The sequence below is a fragment of the Pipistrellus kuhlii genome, unplaced genomic scaffold (assembly GCF_014108245.1).
Source record: "Pipistrellus kuhlii isolate mPipKuh1 unplaced genomic scaffold, mPipKuh1.p scaffold_m20_p_14, whole genome shotgun sequence".
In the NCBI taxonomy this organism is placed as follows: Eukaryota; Metazoa; Chordata; class Mammalia; order Chiroptera; family Vespertilionidae; genus Pipistrellus; species Pipistrellus kuhlii.
Genome location: NW_023425449.1, coordinates 31,217,855 through 31,244,888, shown reverse-complemented (window position 1 = coordinate 31,244,888; position 27,034 = coordinate 31,217,855). Strand labels below are relative to the sequence as shown.

General features: G+C 34.5%; 1 protein-coding gene across 4 annotated transcripts in view; it reads left to right on the top strand.

The window, feature by feature from the left end:
* The window catches only part of ARFGEF1 (ADP ribosylation factor guanine nucleotide exchange factor 1), a 93,189-nt gene that overhangs the window by 48,325 nt on the left and 17,830 nt on the right, over positions 1–27,034 (top strand). For all 4 annotated transcript variants that reach the window (XR_006741585.1, XR_006741584.1, XM_036437030.2 and 1 more), the window contains exons 15-29: positions 2,788–2,899; positions 3,220–3,425; positions 3,667–3,751; positions 5,560–5,731; positions 8,125–8,276; positions 11,630–11,758; positions 12,671–12,829; positions 13,531–13,681; positions 17,498–17,588; positions 22,313–22,353; positions 22,444–22,613; positions 23,238–23,389; positions 23,527–23,699; positions 24,868–25,028; positions 25,915–26,045. Coding sequence is in view for 2 of the 4 variants with exons in the window: in XM_036437030.2 (XP_036292923.1) it covers positions 2,788–2,899; positions 3,220–3,425; positions 3,667–3,751; positions 5,560–5,731; positions 8,125–8,276; positions 11,630–11,758; positions 12,671–12,829; positions 13,531–13,681; positions 17,498–17,588; positions 22,313–22,353; positions 22,444–22,613; positions 23,238–23,389; positions 23,527–23,699; positions 24,868–25,028; positions 25,915–26,045 (2,085 nt within the window). In the remaining 2 variants the exon portion in view is untranslated. The remainder of the gene's footprint in view (positions 1–2,787; positions 2,900–3,219; positions 3,426–3,666; positions 3,752–5,559; positions 5,732–8,124; positions 8,277–11,629; positions 11,759–12,670; positions 12,830–13,530; positions 13,682–17,497; positions 17,589–22,312; positions 22,354–22,443; positions 22,614–23,237; positions 23,390–23,526; positions 23,700–24,867; positions 25,029–25,914; positions 26,046–27,034) is intronic.

The following is a 27,034-nucleotide window of genomic DNA, read 5'->3' as shown; positions in this document are numbered from 1 at the left end:
TATTTGTACCTTCTTAAAAATTGACAAAACGTACACACGTTCTTTGTCATAAAATTATAAATATCACAAAATTGTCTCAAGAAGTTGCCATTAATAGTTAATTCTAATTTTTCTGTCATTATTTACAAACTGTTATGTGTTCCAGACATTATGCAGGGTCCTGGAATGAATAATAAATGAAACATCCATTACTTATAGGGGCACAAGATCTAGTAGTGTAAGCAGATACTCACACTGAAGTTCGGCTTGTCACTCAGCAAACACATATTTGGTACTTGGGACTGTGTGCCAAGAACCATGGAGACACTGGTCCTTGTGTTCAAAGATTAGTCTAAATCTTGGCAAAAACTTGTTTTGTTTTTACTGGTACTGTGTGAAGTCCATATAGAGTGCTGTGTAAAGTACTGCCAAGGTATGATAACTCCCGTAAAGTACTTAGCAGTGAGAGGGAGTTTGTCATAGGACTTTAAAGTGGAGGTCTCCCTGCTTTCAGCCACCAGCCTCCCCTCCTTTCAGCCATTAGGCTTGCTTTCTGCCTCAGACTTCCATGAGAATGCTTTCCTGTGGCTGTGCTCAGTGCACCCTTTCACAGCTGTTCCTTCCATGACACCATTCTGCCCTGTCTCTTCTTCCAGTTTGATCATGCCATCTTAGTCTTGGTCTGGACTGTTTATCTCCTGCATAACCTCTTAGCATTTCAAGGGTTCTGTTCCTCCACCCTTATCTTACTTTATATCTTCTCCTAGATCAGTGTTTCCCAAACTTTTAACATATGTGTACTCCTTCTATAATTTACGTAACGCTGAGTACCCCTCGTACTCATGAGAACGTAGAATTAGGAGCAGCTAAGCACGGTGCAGTGCATGTCCCCACCAAACTGCGGTGCAACACGTACCCCCACCAAACTCTTCCCGTACCCCTGGGGGTACACGTACCACACTTTGGGAAACACTGTCCTAGATGATTGTATTCTTTTTCATGACTACTATTTACTAACATCTCACTACCCCCAAGTGTTAACATAAATACCTTCACTGATGTGCAGACTCATATCTGTAATTGCCTGTTGGGCATCTCCACTGGATATTGCATAGTTTCTTCCACTCAGCATGTCCATAATCAAATTTATCAGTCTACATTCTCTCTATAATCAACTCCCCAATACACCTACCCGAAACAAAAGACAAACAGAAAACCCACTTTTTCTGTATTTTTTTATTGAGGATGTTACTAAATTTATAAGCTAAAATTTTGGGAGTTACCTTAGATTTCCTCCTTGGATTTGTCACTAAATAAATAGTATAATCTAATTAGTTTACCTTTGTTTGGTCTTATTTACTCTCCAGTCTTTTCTCACAGCTATTCTTTTTGAATGAAAGTCTTAGTTCTGATTCTACCCTCTCTTGCTCTTAAAGAATAAGGCCAGTTCTGGATTTGACGAACTCTTAAACTTTATCACCTGCCACTTTGTCTCACTTCATTGCTCCACCAAGGCTGAGCTATTTATTAGGCTGTTTTATGCTTTCATGTATTAGTCTGATCTATTTCACTCTGGGATGTTTTTCCTTACTATTTATAAAAGATATGATTATTCCTCAAAGCTCAGTTCTGCAGTCACCTTCTCCTGAAAATAAATCATGATCATCTCTGGAAATTAGTCACTTCTTCTGTGCTATCTTCTTACCTTCTGAACACATTATTTGTTGCACTTTTACTATAGTAATGTTTGAAAATCATGTTTCTTGCTTTAGAATAAGAGCTTCTGTAGAGCAAAGACTACGTTTATCTCAGTGAAAATATTTGGTTTTAATTTGTGTACTTGGTAATGGTTGAATTAGGACTTTCTGGGGAAATCATTAGGATGACTGAACAGGGAAGGACATTTCAGAGAGAGAATAAGATATGCAACAGCACAGAGAAAAAAGGGAGAACATTTGGGGACTATTGTTAAGCACAGCAGGGGTGGGGGGAGTTGTGTGGGGAAGCATGTAGCAGGAGGTGAGATGAAAGCATTGAGCTGGATCCAGATTACAGAAGGCCTTATTTGCCATGTAAAGGGGTTTTTGTCTTGTATCTCCTGGCATTGATGTACTATTGAAGGATTTTAAGCTGAGGAGCAGCAGCACCTGATTTCCTCTTTTGGAAAGATGACTTGCCAGTAGTCTGAGGATGGATTAGAATGTGAACAAAACAAGAGATGGGAGACCATTTAGGAATGCTTGCAATACCCAGGTGACAGGTGATGAAGTACCAAAGTAATTATTGGTACAATAAAAGTAGAAAGTAAATGATTTGGAAAGAAAGAGGTGACATTTAAATTGGATCTGTAAGCATGAAGGAGAGTTCCCCAGTGAGTGGAGCAGGTGAAGGGCATGCAGAGGAAATGGGCCGAAAATGCATCCTGTTTAGGGAATGGGAAGGTATGTGGGAGTAGATGAGAAAAGGGGATAAAAAATTAATGAGCTATTTTAAGAAAGATTTTATGTGGCAGTCTAATCATCAATTTGGACTTTATTTTGAAAACATTGGGTATCTTTTTTAATAAAAGAAATAGTGCTGTCAGATTATACCTAAAACAGTCACTGAATTCACTTGAGTTCGATAAAAGCAGGAAACAATTAATAGGTGGAAAACTTTGCATAGTATATTTTTGTTTTCATGCACGGAATATATTAAATAAGCTTCTATTTTCTCAATGCTATTAGAAAATCAATTTACTAAGGTCTTTTCCAGGAATACCAATGGTTTTCTATTTATAATGTCCCTATTAACTTTATTATCATCTAGGTTTAATAAGAAACCAAAGAGAGGAATACAGTACCTCCAAGAACAAGGGATGCTTGGCACTACACCTGAAGATATTGCTCAATTCTTACATCAAGAGGAAAGATTAGACTCTGTAAGAGTACCATTTTAGTTCATTCTAACCTTTTCTATAAGATTTCTTTTTAAGTTAATAATGATATGTAATGTTGCCCTCCCAAGTATGCAAGTAAAACTTACAGAATATACTTAGGTATTCTTAATTTTGCTCTTTAATTCTTTAAACTCTAAAGAATATCTTGATTTTTTTTTTATCAGTATGTTTCACTTATAGCTTCATGTTTGAAATAGTTAAACCTATAGTCAAAACTTGTGGGTCTTATGGATTTTTCTGTTTTTTAAATGGCTATCTGGCAAATGTTCCATTGGGATATCAACCTGTCTTTTGTTCTTTAGACTCAAGTGGGTGAGTTCCTGGGAGATAATGATAAGTTTAACAAAGAAGTCATGTATGCATATGTGGACCAACATGACTTTTCAGGAAAGGACTTTGTTTCGGCCCTTCGAATGTTTCTAGAAGGATTCCGTCTTCCAGGGGAAGCTCAGAAAATTGATCGATTGATGGAAAAATTTGCTGCAAGATATCTAGAATGCAACCAAGGGTAAGCAAGATTCAAATTCTTACTGGTTGCCAGCTATCAGGAGATTCATAATCCTCTGCCCCAGGAAACTTAGATTGTCTATGATCTGGAGGTATCAGATAGTTCCATTTAAATATTGTAATATGATATAAAACATAAGTCCTAGAAAAGTAAATTAAAAGTGCTTTGGGGTTTGCAGTGACTAATTTAATGAAACTGTAAAACAGTACAAGTTTATAACATGATTCATTTATTTTTTCAGACAAACCCTATTTGCTAGTGCTGATACTGCTTATGTTCTGGCTTACTCAATTATTATGCTGACCACAGATCTTCACAGTCCACAGGTATGTTTTCTTCCAAATCAGTTCTATAATAAATAATACAAATTAAGTACTCTTAGTTCTTTTGAATTAATAAGTAGTAGTTGGAATTTTATTTGATTTATTTATCTATTTATTTAAATATATTTTAATGATTTTTCACAGAGAGGAAGAGAGAGGGATAGAGAGCTAGAAACATTGATGAGAGAGAATCATCGATCAGCTGCCTCCTGCACACCCCCTACTGGGGATGCGCCCGAAGTCAAGGTGACATACCCTTTACCGGAATCGAACCTGGGACCCTTCAGTCCGCAGGCCGACGCTCTATCCACTGAGCCAAACCGGTCCTGGCAGTAGTTGAAATTTTAATGTTGTTTAGTCAAATACCTCAGTTTGTTGATTGGTTTAATTTATTGTAATATACATTTACAAGTGCAGTTTCTGGTAGTTATTCTCCCTTTGTTTTTAGAATGTTGTATTTTAAAGAATTTTAAAGAATTTGGTTTTGTAAATGAATTTCAATGTTATGTGCATCTGCGTCACATCTTCCTATACATATGTACCTTCTCATGTAAGTTATTTTGAAGAAATGTTAAAACTTCCTTTCTTACTATCAGATAGTTAAAAGTTTCTGAACACATGTCAGTTAGAGAGTGTGAAATCTTGAGAACAGTGTCCTGTCTTGATTGCCCAAGTGTCTGTCTGTAGAGCATGTGCTGGTCTGGCAGTGATAGCTTATTGTCTCGTGGCTCCCGTCAGACTGCTGGCATCATGTGCTAATATGCAGCATGCCACTGTGCTTATGGGTTCCTATGAAGCTAAGTTGCCGGTTAGAAAATTGAACCCATAATTATGATTCCATATGATAAACACTTTAAGACCATATGAACTGTAATAAATGATATCATTTTTATTTTAATATATTTTTATTGATTTTGTACAGAGATGAAGGGAGAGAGAGGGAGAGTTAGAAACATCAATGAGAAAGAGTCATCGATCAGCTGCCTCTTGCACACCCCCTACTGGGGATATGCCCGCAACCAAGGTACATGCCCTTGACCAGAATCGAACCCGGGACCTTTCAGTCCCCAAGCTGACGCTCTATCCATTGAGCCAAACCGGTTTTGGCTAAATGACATCATTTTTAAAGAACACTTTAGCCCTAACAAGTTTGGTCAGTAGATAGAGCATCGGCCTGCCTACTGAAGGGTCTCAGGTTCATTTCCAGTCAAGGGCACATATCTGGGTTGCAGGCTCGATCCCTAGTAGGGGGTGTGCAGGAGGAACTCGATCAATGATTCTCTCTCATCATTGATGTTTCTATCTTTTTCCCTCTTCCATCCTCTCTGAAATCAATGAAAATAGTTTTTTAAAAAGAATACTTTAAAAGAGTCCCTAAAATAAATTCTTCTAATTTTTAATTGTTTTCAAAGTTAAAATATAGGTAAATTTTAACAAGTCATTTATGTTTCTTTTTCACCTAGAATATAGTTAAACTACCTTTTATATATAGTGTGTCAGCTATTTTTTTTAATTTGAGGAATATTTAGAACACATATTTTTGTGTTCTTAATCTTCATCATTAGTAACACTGGCTTTGATTCATGTTTATAGTAGAGCAAGTTAAATTAGCATATGCTAGAATGGGTTTTTTTTTTCTATTGTACATTGTCATTTTCTGTGAATTTTTTATTTTAATGTATGTTTTGTTAAATATTTTTCACTTCTTGTCCTCAAAGTATAAATTCTCTCATAAGAGTATTTAAATTCTTAAAATAAGAGTGAAATTTTTATGTTAATTTTTAGGAATTATAATTGCTTTTCATTCCTAGGTTAAAAATAAAATGACAAAGGAACAGTATATTAAGATGAATAGAGGTATCAATGACAGTAAAGACCTTCCTGAAGAGTATCTATCAGCCATCTACAACGAAATAGCTGGCAAAAAGATATCATTGAAAGAAACGAAAGAATTAACAATCCCTACAAAATCAAGTAAGCAAAGTAGGTATCCAAATCATTTGAATCCTGATTGGTCAGGAGGAAAAATATGGGTACTTGAAAGAGTTCTTCACTTAGAGTATTTATTCTAGTGATAGTATTTATATACTATAGCATTTGCTGATATGGTTATATTTTTTTCTCACATGCTGAAGAAAGGTAGCTCTGATCAATGACTAATGAAAAATGCTACATAATATGCATGGATTAGTATGTGTGTTTAATGAACATGTGTCCATTTAGCGGTTAATCTCAGCACAGATTTGAAGGTCAGAGAGATTGGTCAGAAAACCCCAATAGTCAGACCTCAATTCTTAATCTTTGTTTCTGCCTCCTTAACAGCTACAAGCAACATATTTACATCTCTTCATATATCCTTATAGGTAAACAAGCTGAAAGTAGGGGTGATTCAGGGAGATGGGGAAGGTTATGATTGTGAGGTAGCTGTGGAGTCGGAAATCACTAATTCAGATGTGCCACAAATTGTATCGCTGTAGAGTTCCTAGATCTAACTAGCATTAGGGACCTGGCTCCATTCTAGACTTTCTGTACATGTAGACAATACTTAGTGATGAAATTAGAGCTAAAATTTGATTACAGAAATGAGACGAGGGTTGTGGCTTAAGAATATAACAGTAATATGGAAAGAGGACACCTTCCACTTAGAAATGAACTCCCAGGTTTTATTTAACAGAACAAGTTATAGTAGCAAAATTCTGTTGACAGAAGAGAAGTAAAAAGGCCTATGTGATGCATGTATTTGTAGAAGCTGATGAAGAATTACAAGATGAGAGTTGGGGGCTAGGGAGATGATTTTAAAAGGAAGTGTGGAACATACTGACCTTATCTTTCGGAGTAATATGGGGGAATGATTCTAAAGAATTTTAGTAAGTTCACCCTCATTTTATAAATGAGGAAACTAAAGTGCAGAGGTTAAGAAACTTAGAGTTATAGAATTTATGAGCTATGTTTACCTAATGTAAAATTTTTATTAAATCGCTACATCTAAAACCCAAACAGTGACAAAGCCAGATGTTGGACTAGGCATCCTTGACTCTAATTGCAGTTCAGTACCAAGCAGCAGTTTATTTGGGTGTGTTAACTTCAGTTCTGCTTGTAACATTAAGTATATTGATCAAGAGTTCATTTTTACACCTGAATTACCAGCTTCCTGATTGTTTTCTTCTAATATCTTCACATTCCTCTTTCTCTGGCCTATTTTGTATGTGGTAGTAGCAAACTAGAGAGCTAGATATGGGAGGGAGATGGTCGTGTTCTAAAATATTAAAATCATTCTGGAGTGTCAGGGCCATCATTTTCTTAACTCAGGAGATACCATTCAAAGATGCCATTTCTTCTTTCATCTCTTTTCCTATCACAAGTTTGTGGTGTTTCCCTAATGCTATTTATTGTGACAGGTTTGTATGTATGCTCTTCCCTCCTCATAGGTTTTCTATTTATCCATGACTCCTAGTACAGGATTTTTGCACTTTTTTAAAAAAAATATTTTATTGATTTTACACAGAGAGGAATTGAGAGGGATAGAGAGTTAGAAACGTCAATGAGAGAGAAACATTGACCAGCTGCCTCTTGCACACCCCCCACTGGGGATGTGCCCGCAACCAAGGTATGTGCCCTTGACCGGAATCGAACCTGGGACCTTTCAGTCCGCAGGCCGACGCTCTACCACTGAGCCAAACCGGTTTCGGCGGATTTTTGCACTTTTAATTATTGTGGAATCATTTAATATAAAATGAACCAAAAAAAAAAATAATAAAATAAAATAAAATAAATAAGATGAACCATTTTCCCCTGGCTGGTGTGGCTCTGTTGGTGGCGTCTCGTACCCCAAAAGGCGGTGGTGGGTTTGGTTCTCAGTCAGGGCACATAACCAGATTTGTGGGTTCAGTCACCCAGTTGGGTGACTTGTGTAGGAGGCAGATGATTCAAGTTTCTCTCTCACATTGATGTTTCTTTTCCTCTCTCTCTCTCTCTGAAGTCAATGTTTTAGAAACAGTGTTTTAAAAAATTAACCATTTTGAAGTGAACAATTCAATGGCATTTGGTCCGTTCACCTGTTGTGCAACCACTACCTCTATCTAGTTTGAAAATGTTTCATCACCCCAAAATAAAACCCTGTTCCAATAAGCAGTTACTCCAGGTTCCCTCCCATTCTTAGGCCCTGGCTATCCCAGTCTGTTTCTGTAACCTATTCTGGGTTATTTCATATACGTCCAATCACACATTATGTGACTGTTTGAGTCTGACTTCTTAGGACTATTTTTAATTAGTGTATTGGTAATTATATCATGTGGTATATTATTATTTTGTAGTAAGACATCAAAATAGCACTTTTAAATGCTTCCTATTTTAAATACTGATGGTGTTTGTTTCAGATGTAGCAAGTGAAAAACAAAGAAGACTTCTTTATAACTTAGAAATGGAACAGATGGCTAAGACAGCTAAAGCACTTATGGAAGCCGTGAGCCATGTTCAAGCACCTTTTACAAGTGCAACACATTTGGAGCATGTGAGACCCATGTTTAAGGTAAGAGTTACTAGTAACTTTTGGTGGCAATATACATTTACACATAATTTTGTTGCGCATAATTTTCACGTAAGGAAATTTAGTGACATATCCCATTGGCGTAGACCTGGAAGCAAAAGCCATGTTATTAAGGACATGGCAAACAAATTTTTTTCTTAAAGAGAAGGACAAATGTATGCACTATCAGGAATTAATAGCTGTATGATCTTAAGAATAGAAAGCATTCAGAGAATGATCATTAATCCTTCACCTGGTTTTCTCTAATAAATTTTATTTCAACCTTTGAAGTTAGGATCCTCATTGAGTTGCTTGCTCTCTTTTAGTGCCTCTGGCCCAGGAACTAATATAATAGGAGGGTTCTGATGTGCCTGGAGCCCAGAAAAAAGAGTAAGGAATAGCAAGGAGCATTATTTATTTTTATAGGTTAATCTACTAAGATTGGTCCTGGTTCTTTAAAATTTGATTTCTTATTCCTTTTTCATTTCCTATTCTTTTTTTCTACCCTTTCTCCAAATTTAGAATGAGGAAGCAGTGCATCATAAGGATCGTAGGGAAGTGGAGGGGAGTCTAGTTAAGTTTGCAGTTTGTGTGGTTAAGATGGTCTGTGGAAGCGAAAGATCATAATTTAAATCCTAATGCAGACTTCACTGTACATATGGATGGTGCAAATGACTACAAGATTTCTGTGCTTCCTTTTAGGTGTAAAATTTTATAATTACTTTTACCCCTACTTCAAGGTCTGAGTGAGAATGATATTAAAGTTGATGAATTTTAGAATAGGAGGGGGTCTAGGAAGGTAATATCATGTTGAAATATTATAAACACTTTATTATAAAATATATTTTATAAGGCAGCTTTTTTTTTTTCAAGTGTGTTTTTTAAACGGGAGGCAGAAAAAAAGCAAAATAAGGATCTATCCATAATTCAGCCACTCAGAAAAAACTTGTGTTAATATACTACTTTTTTATCTTTTTTTTTAATTAAATTATTATCTGTGTACATATTTTAATATTGCCCTCTCCCCCCATTACTTTTTTATCTTAATCAGTTGTGATTGTACTATGTATAGAATGTTTTTATCTTGCTGTTTCTCACATAAGTATTTTTCCATATCATTAAAAATTTGTCGGTAGGTTTTATGATATGGATTATAGTTTATTTAAACATCTTCTAAGCCCTGGCATTGTTCTCTTCAGACACTCTCATTTCTCACTCTTACTACTGTAGCGTCCTTATGTGCACTTCTTATCCATTTACAGAAGCCAGAGTAATCTTTTTAAAAGAAAAAGTGCAATTTCACCTTCTTCCTTAAGGCCCTTCACTGACTTTGCATGACACTTGATGAAATTAGCACACTGAGGGGGTCTAGGGACCACCTGCCTTTCCAAACTCATTGCTAGAACTCTTCTGTTTCTTCTGTCTCTTACTGAGCTACAGTTACACTGGCATTATTTAGGCTTCTAGAATGACGTAAATTATTTTTTCTTCAGAGCATTCTTATAAGCTGTGTCCTGTGTCTAGAATGCTCTTTTCATTGCCTGTGTAGTTTCCACTTATAATGTTACTCTTTCAGAAAGTTTTGCTCTGACCCCTCTAATTCAAATCACATCCCTTTTCATAACATGCTATTCTTTTCCTTCATTGTATTCATAACCATTTGTATTTGTACATTTATTTTAATATTTGTATTAAAATATATGGCTAGTATACCTCTTTACTTTAAAATCCAAGAGGCAATAGACTAAGTCTGTTCTGTTCACTTTTCCCAATATCTGGTACAGTTGCTGGCTTGTAGCCAGTGCTCAGTAATAAGCACTGACTGGGTCAAGGAATAAATGAGAGATTCCTAGAATGCATTATACTCTGAAGGGATATACACATTACTAGGAATCTTTCTACCATTGGCAGGTTGTATTCTGTAAAGGTTTATACAATTATGAGGGGGCAATTTAATTTTACTGTCTCTGGATATTATTCAACTAGTAGCCCTGTGCACGAATCTGTGCGCCAGTAGCTCTCTTCAGGGCCTGGCTGCTCCGGCCTGGCCAGAGGCCCATCCGTGGCTGGGTGCAGAATGCTTGCCTTGTCACTGAGAGGATGTGATTTGATTGGAGAAATCATTGTCTTTAATTTCTAATAGAGTTAAACATTTACTGGCTTATGGACCATATACTTCTATAAAATGTTATATGGGGTTTCTAATGGAATATATCATTGTTACTTCCATGTAGTACTTTGTATTTTAAAAGTTCTGCACTTCATATGCTTCCCACAGCATCTCTCCAGATTGATAGTCGAGGTATTAAACAGGAAGAAACTGAGTTTCAGAAAGATTAAATAAGTGGCAAAGCTAAGACTAAAGTTAGGTACTGTGGCTTATGTTCCTTTGTTAGGGTTATACACTTTACTTCTAAACTTTCTGCTGTTACAAGCAAAGGTTGGGTTTTCCTTCATAATGCTAAAAACTTTTTAGATCTTTTAAACTTTTCAGTTGTCATTTCTATGGCACACCCCTAAACATCTCTTCATCTGTATGGCTATATGGTTTATAATTTTGCTTCATGACGACTTACTAAAAGCAAATACTCTCGCATCAGGCACATCAAAGTCATACACGCACACACTAATATAATCCCTATGTTTTGGCATTAGTATGTTCAGCAGTCAAAAGGTAGCTCTTTTTTTTGTTTATTTTCCATTAAAACTAGTTATTCAGTTTTTATAGTAAAATTTAGTGTTTGTTGGCTTTCACTGTATATAATGAAGAAATATTTTATTGAACTATATATTTTTAAAGTGTTGTCCAGGGTTATTGCTGATATGTCAACATAAAATGTTTGGGGGCAGGGGGGAGAAAAAAAAAAAAAAAAGGTGTCCAGGAAGCAAGCTTAAAGAAAGTAATAGAATTGCTGCAAGTAGAAAATGCTAAAGAATTTTCTTGGAAATAAAAGGCCCATGATATTGCAAGGGATAAAGCTTGCAAAGAGAGATGAGTTCTCAAGTCAGAGGTATAAGTAATATTATTTTTTAATATTGACTACCCCATTTTATTGATGTGAATAATTTATAAGTGCTGCACTTAAAATATGCCTCAGGCCTTCTACTGAATTTATGATCTTGTTCTTTCATTTATTTAAAACCAGTTAGCATTAAATCGTTTGGGGTTTTTTTTTCTCTTGTCTAGGAAAGCTTTCCAAATAGCTATGCTAAGAAATTTACTGCTTTTTTTTTTTTTTTTCAGAACTTTAAATCATTTGTTGTCTAAAAGCCTTGAGAAATATTAATGTAGTGTTATCATAATTTTTAATTAACACTTGATATTCATGATATATTTTAAATTTTAATTTTCCTAGTTGGCTTGGACACCTTTTCTTGCTGCATTCAGTGTGGGTCTACAAGACTGTGATGATACTGAAGTAGCCTCTCTTTGCCTGGAAGGTATAAGATGTGCAATCAGAATTGCATGCATTTTCAGCATTCAGGTAATAAAGAAGTTTGCTTTTGTAACCAATCTACTTATGCCATTACTATAGTTTAAATTATTTTTTTACATTTGCCTTATGAGAAACTAATTTCAAGTTTATGATGTCATTTAAATGAATCTTAATATTTAAGAATCTGAGAATCTATGACAGACAAAGTAGTTCTATACTGATGTGCCTAAAATTCATCATAATAACTTTGGTTTACAATTCTTCCCCAAGACTTTGAATTCCTATATGTTAATTTCAACATCTTACTTAAATAATTATGTTGGAAGTTCTTACTTATTGAATCATATATATTTTCATATTTTATATACAGAGAGTAGGTTTATAATTGTTCATATAGAAAGTAATACAATAATTAATAAATAACAATACAAGAATAAACTGTTTCATGTGTGTGTGTGTCTTAACCCTCAGAACAAGTTTAAGAGAACCAGTTCTATAGTACATAATTCTCATGAAGATAGTCCCTCCTAGTAATTATATGCTTTGTCTGATAATAATATAGTTGAAGCTTGCTTTCTTTTTCAAAACTGTTTTATATTTGATTATGAATGATAGGACTTACAAAGCACAGTCTAGTTGTAATGAAAAAGTGAGCAAATTTACAAAGTTTCTGCTAGTTCACACAGTACTTGAAACTGAAATATTCAATGAATGTTTTTCTACCATTTGAATTTGTTATTAATAAAATCTCATCTTGATTTTACACCTTGTTCACCTTTGTACTTTAGAAATTTCTGTTTCATTTATCTTTAAAAAATACTCTAGTTTGAGGTATTGTATATAAGTTATGATTTGTCAGTTAAAAACTTATTAACCAAGTAAACAGTTTGTCATTAGGGAATTAAGGATCACTCTGTTGTGTTTACAACCACGTCAAGTATACTTTTCTCTTTTTTATAGCTGGAAAGAGATGCGTATGTTCAGGCACTAGCAAGATTTACCTTACTTACAGTGAGTTCTGGTATTACTGAAATGAAACAGAAGAACATTGACACAATAAAAACGCTTATCACAGTGGCTCATACAGATGGAAATTATTTAGGAAATTCATGGCATGAGGTATATGCACTTTATTTTTAATTTTGTAATTTGGTTTATAAAATCTAAATATTCAATCACTGACATGCTTAAGTGTTTGGGGAGAAAATTAAGTACATTCAGGGTAAATACGGTTAGCTTTTTATAACCTACATATATAAAAGCCTAAGCAACGGGCTGTCCGGCCAGTAGGTATGATGTGCACTGACCACCAGGGGGAAGACACTCAATGCAAGAGATGCCCCCTGGAGGTCAGTGTGTTCCCACAGTGGGAGTGCTGCTCAGTTGACAGACGGGCACCAGATGCTGAGCTGACGGCTGGGGAGTGCAGCTACATGAGCCTCTCCCATGGACACTCCCCCTGCACACCCTAGTGATGGCAGGCGCAGTGGGGCCCGGATGAGTGGGAGCACAGGTTGCCCAGCCTGGGCTCAGGCTCCTCCCTGGTCGCCTGCCACTTTGTGCACTACTTCGCACTGCGAGATCGATGCAGACAGTGGACTGGAGCCCGAAGAGCTGGTGGGTAAGGCTGGGCAGCAGCACTGTGGAAGTCGACTGATCCCCACAGGCCAGACTGGGTCTCCACTGTGCGTGAATCGGTGCACTGGGCCTCCAGTGATTTATGATGTAGCCTAAGTTTAAATCCTGGCTGCATATATTTAAATATATTTGCAAACATTTTTAACATGAAATTAAATTTTTTCTCCTTTTTTAAAATTAAGATTCTGAAGTGCATCAGTCAGTTGGAGCTTGCCCAACTTATAGGAACTGGAGTGAAGCCTCGATACATTTCTGGAACAGTGCGAGGCAGAGAAGGATCTCTTACTGGATCAAAAGATCAGGCTCCTGATGAATTTGTGGGGCTAGGGCTGGGTGAGCATTTTACAAATTATTTCTATGTAGTATCAAAAATTGTCTAACTTGCTCAATCTAAGTAATTTTCTTGTAGGAATGAAATATAATTGGAGGGATACGATAAAATCCCCATTGGCTATCGTTCTGAGGAAAAGCAAGATAAATGTATAGAGAACTAAGTCTTTTTTGCCTGAAATAGTTTGCAATATTAAATGAAGTTTAGTCTTAATCTCATAGTTGGGGGTAGAAGAAAGGTATAATTTAAAGTTAATCTGCTTTTAAGACAAAATAGGTAACTTACATGAGTGAAGACTTGTATAAGATGGTAAATAGTAGGGGCAATTTGAGAAAGCACTCACATTCAGATTTCTTAAAAGTACTGTACAGACCAATCTAAATTCTTCTGCCACTGTGGAAACTTTTCCATGGTTTTCCATGTGCTCAGTTTGGCCAGGAACTTTTAGATTTAACCCAATAGGAAAAAAAAAGGAACATATTAGTGAATACAGGCAAACCAAAGGCAATGCATTTTTAGTCATAAATGGGGGAAAGTTTCATTAGGGAAGAGGCAAAATTTAGACTGTCTTTCACTTTGAATACTATACTTTTGGGTTTGAATTCTGCAAATTTCCTGACTGTATGCAAGTAATTAACTCTCTGAGCTTTGGTTTCCTCTTTTGCAAACTAATGGTAATAGCTACTTATAAAGTTGTTAGGATTAAATAAGAATATATATAAATGGATTTGGTATTGTGGAAAATCTATTAATGGTTTCTGAATTATTCTCTGTCCTTATTCCTCACCCCACTTTAACCAAGAAATCTAAGAGACATGACTTAGCAAAAAGGAATACACCTGAGATCTAGGAATATTTACCTTTAAAAGCTTTGTACTGTAACATTATATTTCTGGAAAATTTCTATTTTTATCTTTTAGTAATTTGTTGTTGCTTCAGTAAAAATTCTTAGGAAATCCAAAAGAATTTCAAGCTTGAAAAATGATCCATAGGGAAAGAAGTAAAGACCAGGACCATATGTGGCTTCAAGTTGGACTGGGACAGTTAGTTCCCAATGTTTATCCAACTGTGTCAGCCAGCAGTGCAGTCTGTACCTCAGTTGTATCTTGGGTGCTGTGGTTCTGGGTGATGCACTTGTAGACATAATAACTTGGTGACCCAGCAGCAGGATTTAGAGCTGCCTGAGCACCTGCATGGTGACTTATATAACCTGGAAGTCTGACTTGGAACATTAGAACTATAATTACTCCAGAAGATAGCACAAGGTACAGATGAAAATGTTTACAGGCAAGTGAAATGAATGTGCAATGATTGATTCAATAGCTTTTGAAAGGCTTTTTTTTTTTTTAGAACTAAGGAGTGTGGGAAAGCCAAAATAATGGCAGGTACAAATTGCCAAGGCTAAGTTTTGCCATTCAACAGAAGTATGTTACACTAAAAATAACAGTGAAGTTTTTTTTTTTTATCTCCAATAAGTTTAATCAAACAATAAAAGATGCATGCTGATAACATCTACTATTAGTATATTTGGAAGTGAATTAATATATTTGTATATTTGGAAGTGAATTAGTATATTTGGAAGTGATGATTTAATTACTGTGCCATTGTGCCATTTAGGTTGCAAGGATATGAGACAGTCTGCCTTATTCTTTCAGGAGAAGTGCGTTTACAGAAAAATATACACATTTTGGGATCTGGAAGTGAAATAAAAATGTCAGGCTTCCAAGCCATTCAAGTAACTAACATACTCTTCTACCTCTTTCATGCTTTCTCTTATATCATCTACCTCTTTTGGCCTGCCCCATTTTCCACTCACTCTTGATAGATCAGGTCTCTCAATTTTGAGTCTAAATCCAAAAGAGAGCCAGTCTTTTGACTTGGCCCCATTAGGCAGAGCCCTCCTTTCAGGCCATCTATCTCATTGGTTAATCCCTTGAAGCAGATGTTCACCCCTGTATATCTGTGGCCTGTCACCTATTCAGACAACAGATGCTTTCTTCAACAGGATGCTCTCATCAGAATTAAGGCTAGAAGTTGTTTTTTTGTTTTGTTTTGTTTGTGTGTGTGTGTGTGTGTGTTTAAATAAATTGATATCCTTTATTAACAGCATTTAATAATGCACCAAGTATTAGTTTATGTACCAAGAGTTAATTTTTACACCAAGTAAGTTATGCGCCAATATAAATTATACCCAATTTTTAATGTACTAAGTATTTCATTTTAGCCAAGTTAATAGTGCTGGGTATATATTTATCTGATTGATTCATTTGCATACTTCCAGTACATTATATATGCTGCACCTTCTACCTGAATTGCTTTTCCTCTTGTCTCCTTTCCCACATGATCATTCTTCTGGGTCCAACTTAAATTAATATTTCATATTTGAAAACTTCCCATTCTCCTTTATTCCATCAAAATTAATTATATTAACAAAACTTGTATTATATGTTATTAGTTTGCTTCAGTCATGAAGTAGTAATCATTACATTGTATTAAAGTTGGTTGTAAGTTGTGTCTCTCCTGGTAAATTGTTAACCCTGAGAACAGGACATCTTTTTTTATTTTGTTCAGTTGCTAGAATAGAGTTTGAGTCCAGCTGGTTTAAAAAATATCTACGATGTTTCCATTCTTAAAGGCATTTATTGAGTATCTGGTCAGTCAAGTCAACAATATTTATTGAGCATCTGCTTTGCACTTAATACTGAGTGAAGTGTAGGGTAATACAAAAAAAAAAATTATTTGTCTTGGTTCCTAACATTAGGGACCTTTTTATCTGGCTGAGAAGGCAATATTAACACAACCAAAGTAATTTATATCAAACTATATGGAAGAAATTGATTTCAGTTATATTTCTTTAAATGCTTAGTTCAGAGGAAGATTAGAATAATAGATAGGAATCCTTCATTGAGAACTCAAACTGGATTTTGGTAGATAGGGTTTTAATTGAGGGAATGCCCTAAATAGATACACAGTATTGTCTAGAATGTTAAAGGGAACTGCCTTAAATGCTGTGTTAAAAAGTTTATACTTTATCTGAAAGTAATAGTAAGCAAAATGAAGCTGATGATTTAGGAAAGTTAATCTAGCAAGAGAATGGAGGAGAAATTTAAGAGGAGGGAAATTAGCAGCAAGAAAAGCAATCAGGAAACTTTCAATTATCTGGGCCTGAAATTATAAACATCTCAACTGAGTAGGAATGAAAATTAATGAATGAAAACAGGTCAAAAGCAAGATTTAATGACTAGTGGAAAGATCTTAAAGATGATTGTAAGGTTAAGCGTTTGAAAACTTGGGGAAGTTGTTATTCTGCTGTCTGACATATGGAACCAGTGCTTTGGGGAAATAAAATATTCTTTTGAATAAGAGGATATTAAAACATATAGCTAAATTTTCCAATAAGCATTTATAAACAGTGACTGAAGATTAAATGACAGGGGAGGTCTGGTTATGTGGACGTGGGAGTCATCCTTAGAGGGTATCAGAACCTGAGCAAGTGATGTCTTTCTTAAACATTAAGTGTAATTATGCCTAATGTCATTAATTTTGTGCTCTAAATTCTTAGTGGCCTTAATTTGTATAATTTTTGCAAACACAGTTTACATCTTTATAACCATGTCTGTGTACTAATTAGTATAGCTCATTAAGCACATTTTTGTCTTGATAAAGGTCACTGGTGCCAAATGAATTGTTCACTCATTGCATTCTTTCTTTCATTAGGAAAATAACTGATTTCAGAAATGTATTTTAGAACTCTTAAGTGTGTTCTTCCAGCATTTGGAATTATTTTCAAACTGAGATAACTCTCTTTTGTGTGGTAGTTGGAGGGAATGTGGACTGGAAGCAGATAGCAAGCATTCAAGAATCCATTGGAGAAACCAGTTCTCAGAGTGTTGTTGTCGCTGTAGATAGGTAAGCTACTCACTTTATTCCCTTTTCAAATGAGTACTCATTTAATTCTGTCGAATTTAGATATTTTTTTGCACAGTAGTAAATAGAAAATTTTAATCAGCTTAACAATAACCCACAACCTTCGGACCAACTAAAAAAAACTTTCATTAAGTAATGTAAGACTCTTTTGTAATATGATATAATTTAAATGATGAAGCACATACTTTTGCATTTTAGGTTATAGAATATAGGAAAGAAACAGGATGATAATGTAAGTTACAGTAGATAGTAGGGGCATTAAGGAAATAATAACCTTGATGAAAAAGAGCACAAATGTTTTATTTCCTGTTTAGAAAACATTCCCCTTGTTATCCCTATTGGGAAACAGAATGTACTTTCTCTTTCTGATAGAGGACTGCATTTGGGGTAAAATGAAGGGATTTGCTGGCAATTCTCATTATAAGCTTCTTTGAAAAGGACTTGGAAATTGGTATAGTATAGACATTACCAGGTATTCCTCATTTTTAGTTTGTTTTTTAAAAGAAAATCCATACTCTGGTTTATTTTACTATGGGAATATTTACTTTCTTTCGGATTTCTAAAATTTCCAGTATGTAGAACATTTAGTGTTCTTTTTAATATTAGTTTTTTCCAGATGAATGCCCCCCAAATTGAAACTTAACATTTTATAAATCTGACATTTAAATTGTTTTTCTTTGCCACTTCTTATGGGCACTTTCAAAAGTGTAAGTGTAATTAATATTTACTGGTTTGTTTGTTTTGGTGCTTTGAGACTTATGCTAATCCATTATTTTACTTTGCATCAGATAAAACTTGTTGCTCTAAGTACAGACAGAACTAGAGTGTTCCAGTACTTGGAAGTACTCCCTGGAACTTTTATCCTTGAAAATCTTAATGTCCACTTGCAATCTTTTTTATTAGGGGAAGGAGGTTATTTGCATTTTTCTTGGGAGGGATGAAGAAAGATTGTGTGTCATCTTATACCCACTATATAATTAAGGTTTACCACATGGTTGGTATTTTTCAAAGTGCTTTACCATATTATTTAGTTTAATCCTTTAGTAGCCTCATGAGATGAGTATTATTGTCCTCAATTTGCAGATAAGGAAACTGAGACATGGGGAAATTAAATGACTTGCTCATAACACAACCAGGCTAACTGGGTCTTCATTATTTTCATAATTGTTTTATTCATAGTTTCGAAGAATGGAGCCAAGGTGTACAGTTAAACAGCATGTCTTGAGTGTGCACTCTAAACCTCTTTACCTGCATATGCAACTTTAGAGCAGTATAATGTCTGCCTTTCTGCTATCAGGTTAGCTTTTTTCCAAGTAGTTTTCTTGCTTTCCAGAAAATCACCTTCACTGTCATTATGGGAATCGCTTTAGGCAAGAGGCAACATTTTACCTACTATTTCTGTTTCCATAATACACTTTATATGACCATTTCTAGTTCTGATTTATACAAATACTCAGTTTGTTATAGGTAGACATGTCACTCATTTGAACAGATAATATGCTTGTCTGTTTTAATAATTTATACTGTTTCACAGGTATCCTAGCATAAGTACTATTAGTACTTTGTCCTCTCAAACTCATCATCACCAAAGGCTTCTGAAAACATAAAATTAATGTCCAATTTTATATAAAACCTCAACATTTAAATTTTAGTTTATAATACAAACAAAAGCTACATCTTTTATATATTATAAGATTATATTGTGTGGTACAATTCAATTTTTCATTAAATTTCTTCTGAATTTCTTCTCAGATATCTGAGGTTATATTCATATGTAAAATTTGGACTCTAGTCTATAAGCTAGCTAAGTGATATTGCCCTGGAACTCAAGACAGTGGTGAGAATATTAGCAGGTATCATCCTTGAAAACTCTACTTGTCCAGCAAAAACAGTCATTTTCCTACTCTTAGGCCTATTCTTCTGAAAAATCTCTTCTGACAAATATAGGAAATGAAAATAAAAATAATAATTCTTTGCTTAATTACTTATAGCTTCTGTTTCTTAATCAACATAAAAATTGCTGATTCCATTAAAAACCTTCAAGTTTTTAATGATATATCCTAATTATCTCCACTTTTTTGGTATTAGAAATCCATTAGAACTTAGGAGAATAATGTGCACTTTAATTTGGAGTACCTGATCCTCTAGGATTTGCTGGGGAAGAATTTGCTAGCCATTGCTAACCTAGATCAATTTTATAGGTATCACTAAACTGCAGGGATTTTTGTCCCAGAATGGATTCTCTCTCTAAAAGTTAAAAACAAACAAAAAAACAATTAATTCCATGGTTTTTGAGGCGCATCAGATCTAGCTTTGTAAAACTGGCCCATCTCACACTTTTAGAAAGTGTCACCTTTTAGAAAATACATACAGCTCACCCCCCACTTCATTTGCTCAAAAATATCAGGGAGATATAAGAAATAACGTTAACTCAAATATTTCACTGTGAAAACTTTTTACATATATAGTAATTTACTTTGCCTGTGTGTTACATACAGTTTAACATTTTTAAATTTAGCATCTGCAAGTTTGGTTAATCTTTTGTTTTATCAATATATTGTTGTGTTGTTATCACGATATGGATGAATCAGTAATATATCAAATTTATTTTTCTACTCACATTTCCGGACATGTTTTTTAGTATTGGCACACAAAATCTCATGCTACTGTCTTTTGCTTTTCCTCTAGGGACTTTAGAATCTATTTCAAAGGCTGATTTTGTGAAACTTAGCTTTTTTCTCCTGCCTTAGTATAGTCAGGCTTAATTTTAAATGCTTCCACAGACCACTGTACTCTACATATCCCTTACGTGTAGTGGAGCATTACTAGAAATAGGGCACTCCTCAGGCTTCCAGAGCAAGTCGCATCTGAATGTGCTTTCCCAGAATGCATGCTTCCACTGCCTTCCATCATCACCTAAGTCTACAGGGCCCCTCTCACTGCTGCTGAAACCCCTCTGTGGCCTTTGTTCTCCATTGTTTCACTGCATTCAGAGTTGCATATATCCCCTCTAATTGTATATAATCTCCATTTCTGTTTCTATTTTTTACCCCTTCAACTTTTGCCATTTGCCTCTTTCTCAGTTAAACATTTTTTTGTTGTTGTTATTTCATTTGTTTCTCCTATGTTATTTAGTTTTGACTCTTGTTTTAGTGTGGGTTGCTTTTTTCTTTTGTTTTTATACATTGCTCCTTGGGGATACCTGTAGTTTGATAAATTGGCTAATGACACATATAATGCATAGTCCAGCAATTTTCATTTTTTGTTCATGTGAGAGCTTTGTACAGAAGCTTTGTATATGTTAATATCTGGATCCAGTTAAATCACTGAATTAAATAGGACCCTATTACTCCTATATTTTCTCCCAGATTGTGTTTTTAGCCAGATCTTTGAATTACTGTTTTGTTCTCTTGAGAAAAGCAGTATGGGAAATCTTAAGATACTCCTTTAGCAGGAGGTCAGATTCTGAGTTATGTTGTTAGTTTCTAAGTAGTTTTCGCAGTCTTGTTTTTGTTACTCTGATAGAACACAAACATAAGCATTCAAGGGCACTAAGATTAAAACAGTATAATATACTCAGAACATTTATATTATGGATGCAGGAAAAAACTAGAATATATTTTAAAAATTTAAATTATGTTTTGCTCAGGTAAGTGTGGGGCAATGTAGCGCCGTGGTTAAGAGGGTGGCCTCTGGAGTCAGCCTCAACTGGTTTGAATCTTGGCTCCAGCACTTAACTAGTTTTGATACTTTTAGGAAATGTCCATAAAATTGAGAGCATAATGGTACCTATTTCCCAGGTATTGGTTATTATTTTGAATGGATATATTAAGTTGTCAGGATAATACCCACCTTGTGATTATTGGTAGCTGTTACTATTACTTATGATTACTTTTACTTCTAAGTTTAATATTTGACCTGCTCCTGCCTTTAAGGTTTCTTTTTTGCCATGCAGATCTTATGGTGTTTATTTTAAATTGAGAAATATCATTTCATTCTGGAAGTCACATTCAAACCCTTAGTTATAAACCCTTTGAGTGCATGGATAAAAATGCAGACTTTAAAAAAGAGGACTAATATATTTATAGTGAAGTCTTTTATGAAACTTTCAAACACAGAAACAGAGCTTGGTGAAGTCTGGACAAAGCTGGACAGCATAGCTTAACACTAAGTATTTGAATGTCCTAAGAAATGTCAGTTAGCTACTTCTTGGTTAAACTGTTGGGGACTATTTGCAAGGTTCTGTTAAATCACTTGTAATGTAACATAAATGAATTTTCTAATCAAACATACATTACTTGTAGAAATTAAATAGAATTTTTCATTTTAAAACTTTGCTAATGTTAGTAGATAATCAGGAAAAGATTGAAAATTTTTCTGTTTTATAGTGTACCAATTATTTTACAAATTAATTTATTCTTATTCTCAGAGTCTCATAAGATAACTAGTTTTTATAAATTTTTAATAAAATTAGAACCATATATTCTTTAATATATTACTGAATGCAAAGGTAAGAGGGAGGAACATCAAATTATAGTTACTAAAGTATAGAATAATAAAAAATTTTCATTTGACTACCTGATTTCTTTAGTTCCTTTAAAACAAATAAAAGTAGTTACATTTGAATTGATGTAATAGATGTGAGACTAGACATGTTTTTTTCAGGCTATTCGTTTTTTAATCATGGGGTTATTTTTTTTCTTTAGAATATTTACAGGGTCTACAAGGCTAGATGGAAATGCTATTGGTAAGTATGTACATTTATTTCATTTATAAACTAGTTGGCTAGAAGATTTGAACATGAAGCTAAAAAATTGTAAATCTATTTATATTATAGTGGATTTTGTTCGTTGGCTCTGTGCTGTGTCTATGGATGAATTACTTTCCACTACACATCCAAGAATGTTTAGTCTACAAAAAATAGTAGAAATATCATATTACAACATGGGAAGAATAAGATTGCAGTGGTCTCGAATTTGGGAAGTTATTGGAGATCATTTTAATAAGGTATTTATATAATTATAGGATTTGCTTATATTTATATTCTTTTAAGAAATTTGAACATTTTTATTTTATATAGTTTACATTTTGTTTTGTTTTTGTTTTTTTGTTTTTTTTTAATATATTTTATTGATTTTGTACAGAGAGGAAGGGAGAGAGATAGAGAGTTAGAAACATCGATGAGAGAGAGTCATCGATCAGCTGCCTCTTGCACACCCCCTACTGGGGATGTGCCCGCAACCAAGGCACATGCCCTTGACCGGAATCAAACTCGGGACCCCTCAGTCCGCAGGCCGATGCTCTATCCACTGAGCCAAACCGGTTTTGGCTATATTATTTCTTATTGTGTAAAATTTCCTTACCATAATCCAGAATTTTTCTTTCCAAGCAATTTTTAAGATTAAATTTGGAAAACCCTTTGAGTCTTGTTTTTTTCTTTAGCTCTAGGTTTTAAGTAATTAATTAAAATAATGTTTTTCTCATTGAGAAATATTATTAACACTTAGTGCTTTTATAAAGAATTGTAGGATTTACTTATATATGCTATTAATAATACACTATTTTAAAACAAAAAAAAAATTATGTTTTCACTGCTGATATTAGCACCCTTTATTTCTGTTGCCATTGCAGGTCGGCTGTAATCCTAATGAAGACGTAGCTATTTTTGCAGTAGACTCCTTAAGACAGTTGTCAATGAAGTTCTTAGAGAAAGGGGAGCTTGCTAATTTCAGATTCCAGAAGGATTTCTTAAGACCTTTTGAGCATATAATGAAACGGAACAGGTATTATATTTGTTAAATTGCTTAATAGCAGAAAAATACTTCATTATTTTTCACAGCAGGGAGAAAAACAAGAAAAAGGGAAAGAAAATTGATGTTTTATCTATATGCTTATTCAAGAAATCATATTGATATTTTAGGTCTCCAACCATTCGAGATATGGTTGTGCGATGTATAGCACAGATGGTGAACTCTCAAGCTGCTAACATTCGGTCTGGATGGAAGAACATTTTCTCTGTATTTCATCTAGCTGCATCCGATCAAGATGAAAGCATAGTGGAACTTGCATTCCAAACAACAGGGCACATTGTCAGTGAGTATTTCTTTTAACTGTGTTTAAGTTTAAAAAAAAATAAAGAATGAATGAATGAAACAAACTATAATGTGTTCAGAAGATAATTCAAATATAACGTTGTTGGCCTATTATGGTTTTTAAGTTTACCAAGTTTTAACTACATAAGCAGAGTAAATGATAAATATATTATAGTTAACATTTATTGGACATTAACTACATAACAAGCACTGTAAGAACTTTGCATGTATTTTCTTCAGTCTTCACAACTACTCTATGAGATAAGTATCTTTAGTATCATCCCTCTTTAATACATAGGTTGGGAAACTCAGGCCCAGTGAGATTAAGTATTTTCGTAATGGCACAGAACTAGTGAGTGAAAGAGCTGATATTCAAAGCTAGGGAGCCTTAAGACAAAATCTTTGTTTTTACCCACTTTACTTTGACTGAGAGGGAGAATAAAATATTAAAAATGTAAGTTAGCCGAAGCCGGTTTGGCTCAATGGATAGAGCACCGGCCTGCGGACTGAAAGGTCCCAGGTTCAATTCTGGTCAAGGGCATGTACATTGGTTGCGGGCACATCCCCAGTAGGGGGTGTGCAAGAGGCAGCTGATCGATGATTCTCCCTCATCGATGTTTTTAACTCTCTATTCCTCTCTCTTCCTCTCTGTAAAAAATCAATAAAATAAATATTTTTTTAAAATGTAAGTTATACCTATCTGGAAGATTATAATGATGATCAACATCAAGAATAATGACATCATCATAGTTATCATTTGAGTGTTTATTTGAAATAAGCATTTTTACTTAACATTATTTTATTTAGTTCTTACAACTATCCTGTGGATATTGTGATTCTCATTTTATAGATTAAGAAACTGAGATACAGAGAGATTAAACATAATTTTGTACACTTACTCAACAACTGTTGATATAGTACCTGCTGTGTACTAGTCACTGTATTAGCTGCTGGATTTATAGTGTAAACAAAACAGACTTCTTGCTCTGTCTCTACTCCTCAAGGCGGTCAAGTAGGTGGTCACCACAGACTTCAACCCTTCTCTGTTGGACATCAAAGCCTTTAACCTTTAGGAAGTACACATTATATCCAGAGGTTGATGTATTTTTTGATGCAATTAAGAATAATTGATGTTATAATTACTTTGATACATTTTCCCTTTTTTTTAGCCCTTGTGTTTGAAAAACATTTTCCAGCAACCATTGATTCTTTCCAGGATGCAGTGAAGTGTTTATCTGAATTTGCATGCAATGCAGCTTTCCCAGACACAAGTATGGAAGCAATCCGACTTATTCGCCATTGTGCAAAATACGTGTCTGACAGACCTCAGGTACAGTGTCACTTTGTAAACAAAATTTTACTGAATTTTTATTCCCAGTCTAAGATCTGCATTTATTTGGAAATTAAGAGACTATGAAGCATTTATTTTTCAATAAACGCAAAAATATCTGAAATTGATTCTGAGTCATAATGGGTAGTACTGATAGTATTTTTCTGAGTGTTTCACCTGTATTAAATGGTTTCATTTTCATAACAATTCCACTCCCATACAGATAAGGATTCTGCAGCACAAAGAAGTTAAAAAACGTGTCTGTGATTACAGGGCTAGTTAAGGAGACCTAGAGCTCAAACCCAAGCCTGTGTTTTAACCATTCCTGTGCTGCTTTTACCTGTTGTGTTTCGTCTGCAGTACTAAAGCTGACTGTGGGCTTCAGCACTGGAGTAAAAAGATTGAATTGGCAACCTGCCTGCCAACTTTAATTCACATATTTGAGTCTCTCTTTATAACCATCATAAGGAGAAGCAATACAGCATAGATTTAGTAATAAGATTTTTACTATAATACATACTGACATGGACCTATGGGGTGCTTAGTACTTTTTATCTAAACATGCATTGACTCATTTGACCTCACATTTCCCCAGGGTGGTTAGTGTGGCCACATGGTGTCATAACCATTTAAATGGTAAAAATGAAAACCTGATTTAACCTGGTTAATAATGCAGAAATCTGGTTTCAGCGTTGAAGCTGAAACCAACTTTTGGGTTCTGGTCCAGTGTTCTTTATAGGAAGTTATAATCTCCAGCATTTTTATAAATTATTGTTTTATCAAATTGTTCACTTTGATTTGTAAAGCATTTTTTAAAGTTTTAGAGAAATGTGCTTAATGTAGGTATTATGTTTTGCCTTTAATAACCTTATCTTTCTTCTTGAAGGCTTTTAAGGAATACACAAGCGACGATATGAATGTGGCGCCTGAAGACAGGGTGTGGGTGAGAGGATGGTTCCCCATCCTCTTTGAGTTATCCTGTATCATCAATAGATGCAAATTAGATGTAAGAACCAGGTAACAATCAGTATTTGTAATTAACATTTTGTAAGGCTTATTTTAACTCAAATTAGCTTTCTTATGTGGACACAGAGTTTAATAGTGAAAGGCCGTAAGTCATGTGTTTTATCAAATATAGCAATTATTAGATAGGCAGATTTAAAAATACGTTAAGGTATAACAGTGTTAAAAAATGGAAATATATTGCTTTTAATTAAAAGCAATATCTTTTACTTAGTGTTTTAGCTTCCATGTTAATATAATATTTCACACATTCTGTTTTTTTCATACATTTGTTTCCAATTAAAAATAGAAGCTAGTGGCAAATTTATTTTATTTCCTAAAGAATGATGGAAGAATTCCCAAATGCTCATCCTTGATGCATTTTAGGTAAATAACCTTTTCTCTAAAGACTGGGTCAGTAACATAATTTTGAATAACATAGGTCTATTAAAAAAGAATTGAACTCTTTCCAAAGTATATTCTCAATAAAAGGTCTATAGGAACATATAATAAATCTGTAAAGAAACTATTTTGGATACGATGTAACCAGACAAGCGCTCAGTGTACACTTCTCATGTTATAGCTCAGATCAGACCCGTAGGATAATTTTTCTCTGTGACTGAGAAATTGAAATGGCCAACTTGTATTACAGTATCTGTCAAAATTGCTTTAGTGTATTATGAGTTCAGTTTCATGTTAAAATCCCTCATTTAATTATCCCATCTTCTTTTTAGGAGAATCATTAGTCAATTGGACAGTTCACTGAACTTTTTAAAACCAGAAACGTGGTCAGACTTATAATAAACCAATGCTAGAAATGTAGTGAAATAATGAATATTTCCTCCCCTTATGCCAGAATCACCCCACTGCCACCCCCATCCAAGGTTAAGTTTGATTTATTTCCTAAGAAACTTCACTTCTATAGTATTATTTGTAATAACAAACAAACAAAAAATGTATGAATAGGAAAGTTATCCAAAGTTATAGTATTATTTGTAATAACA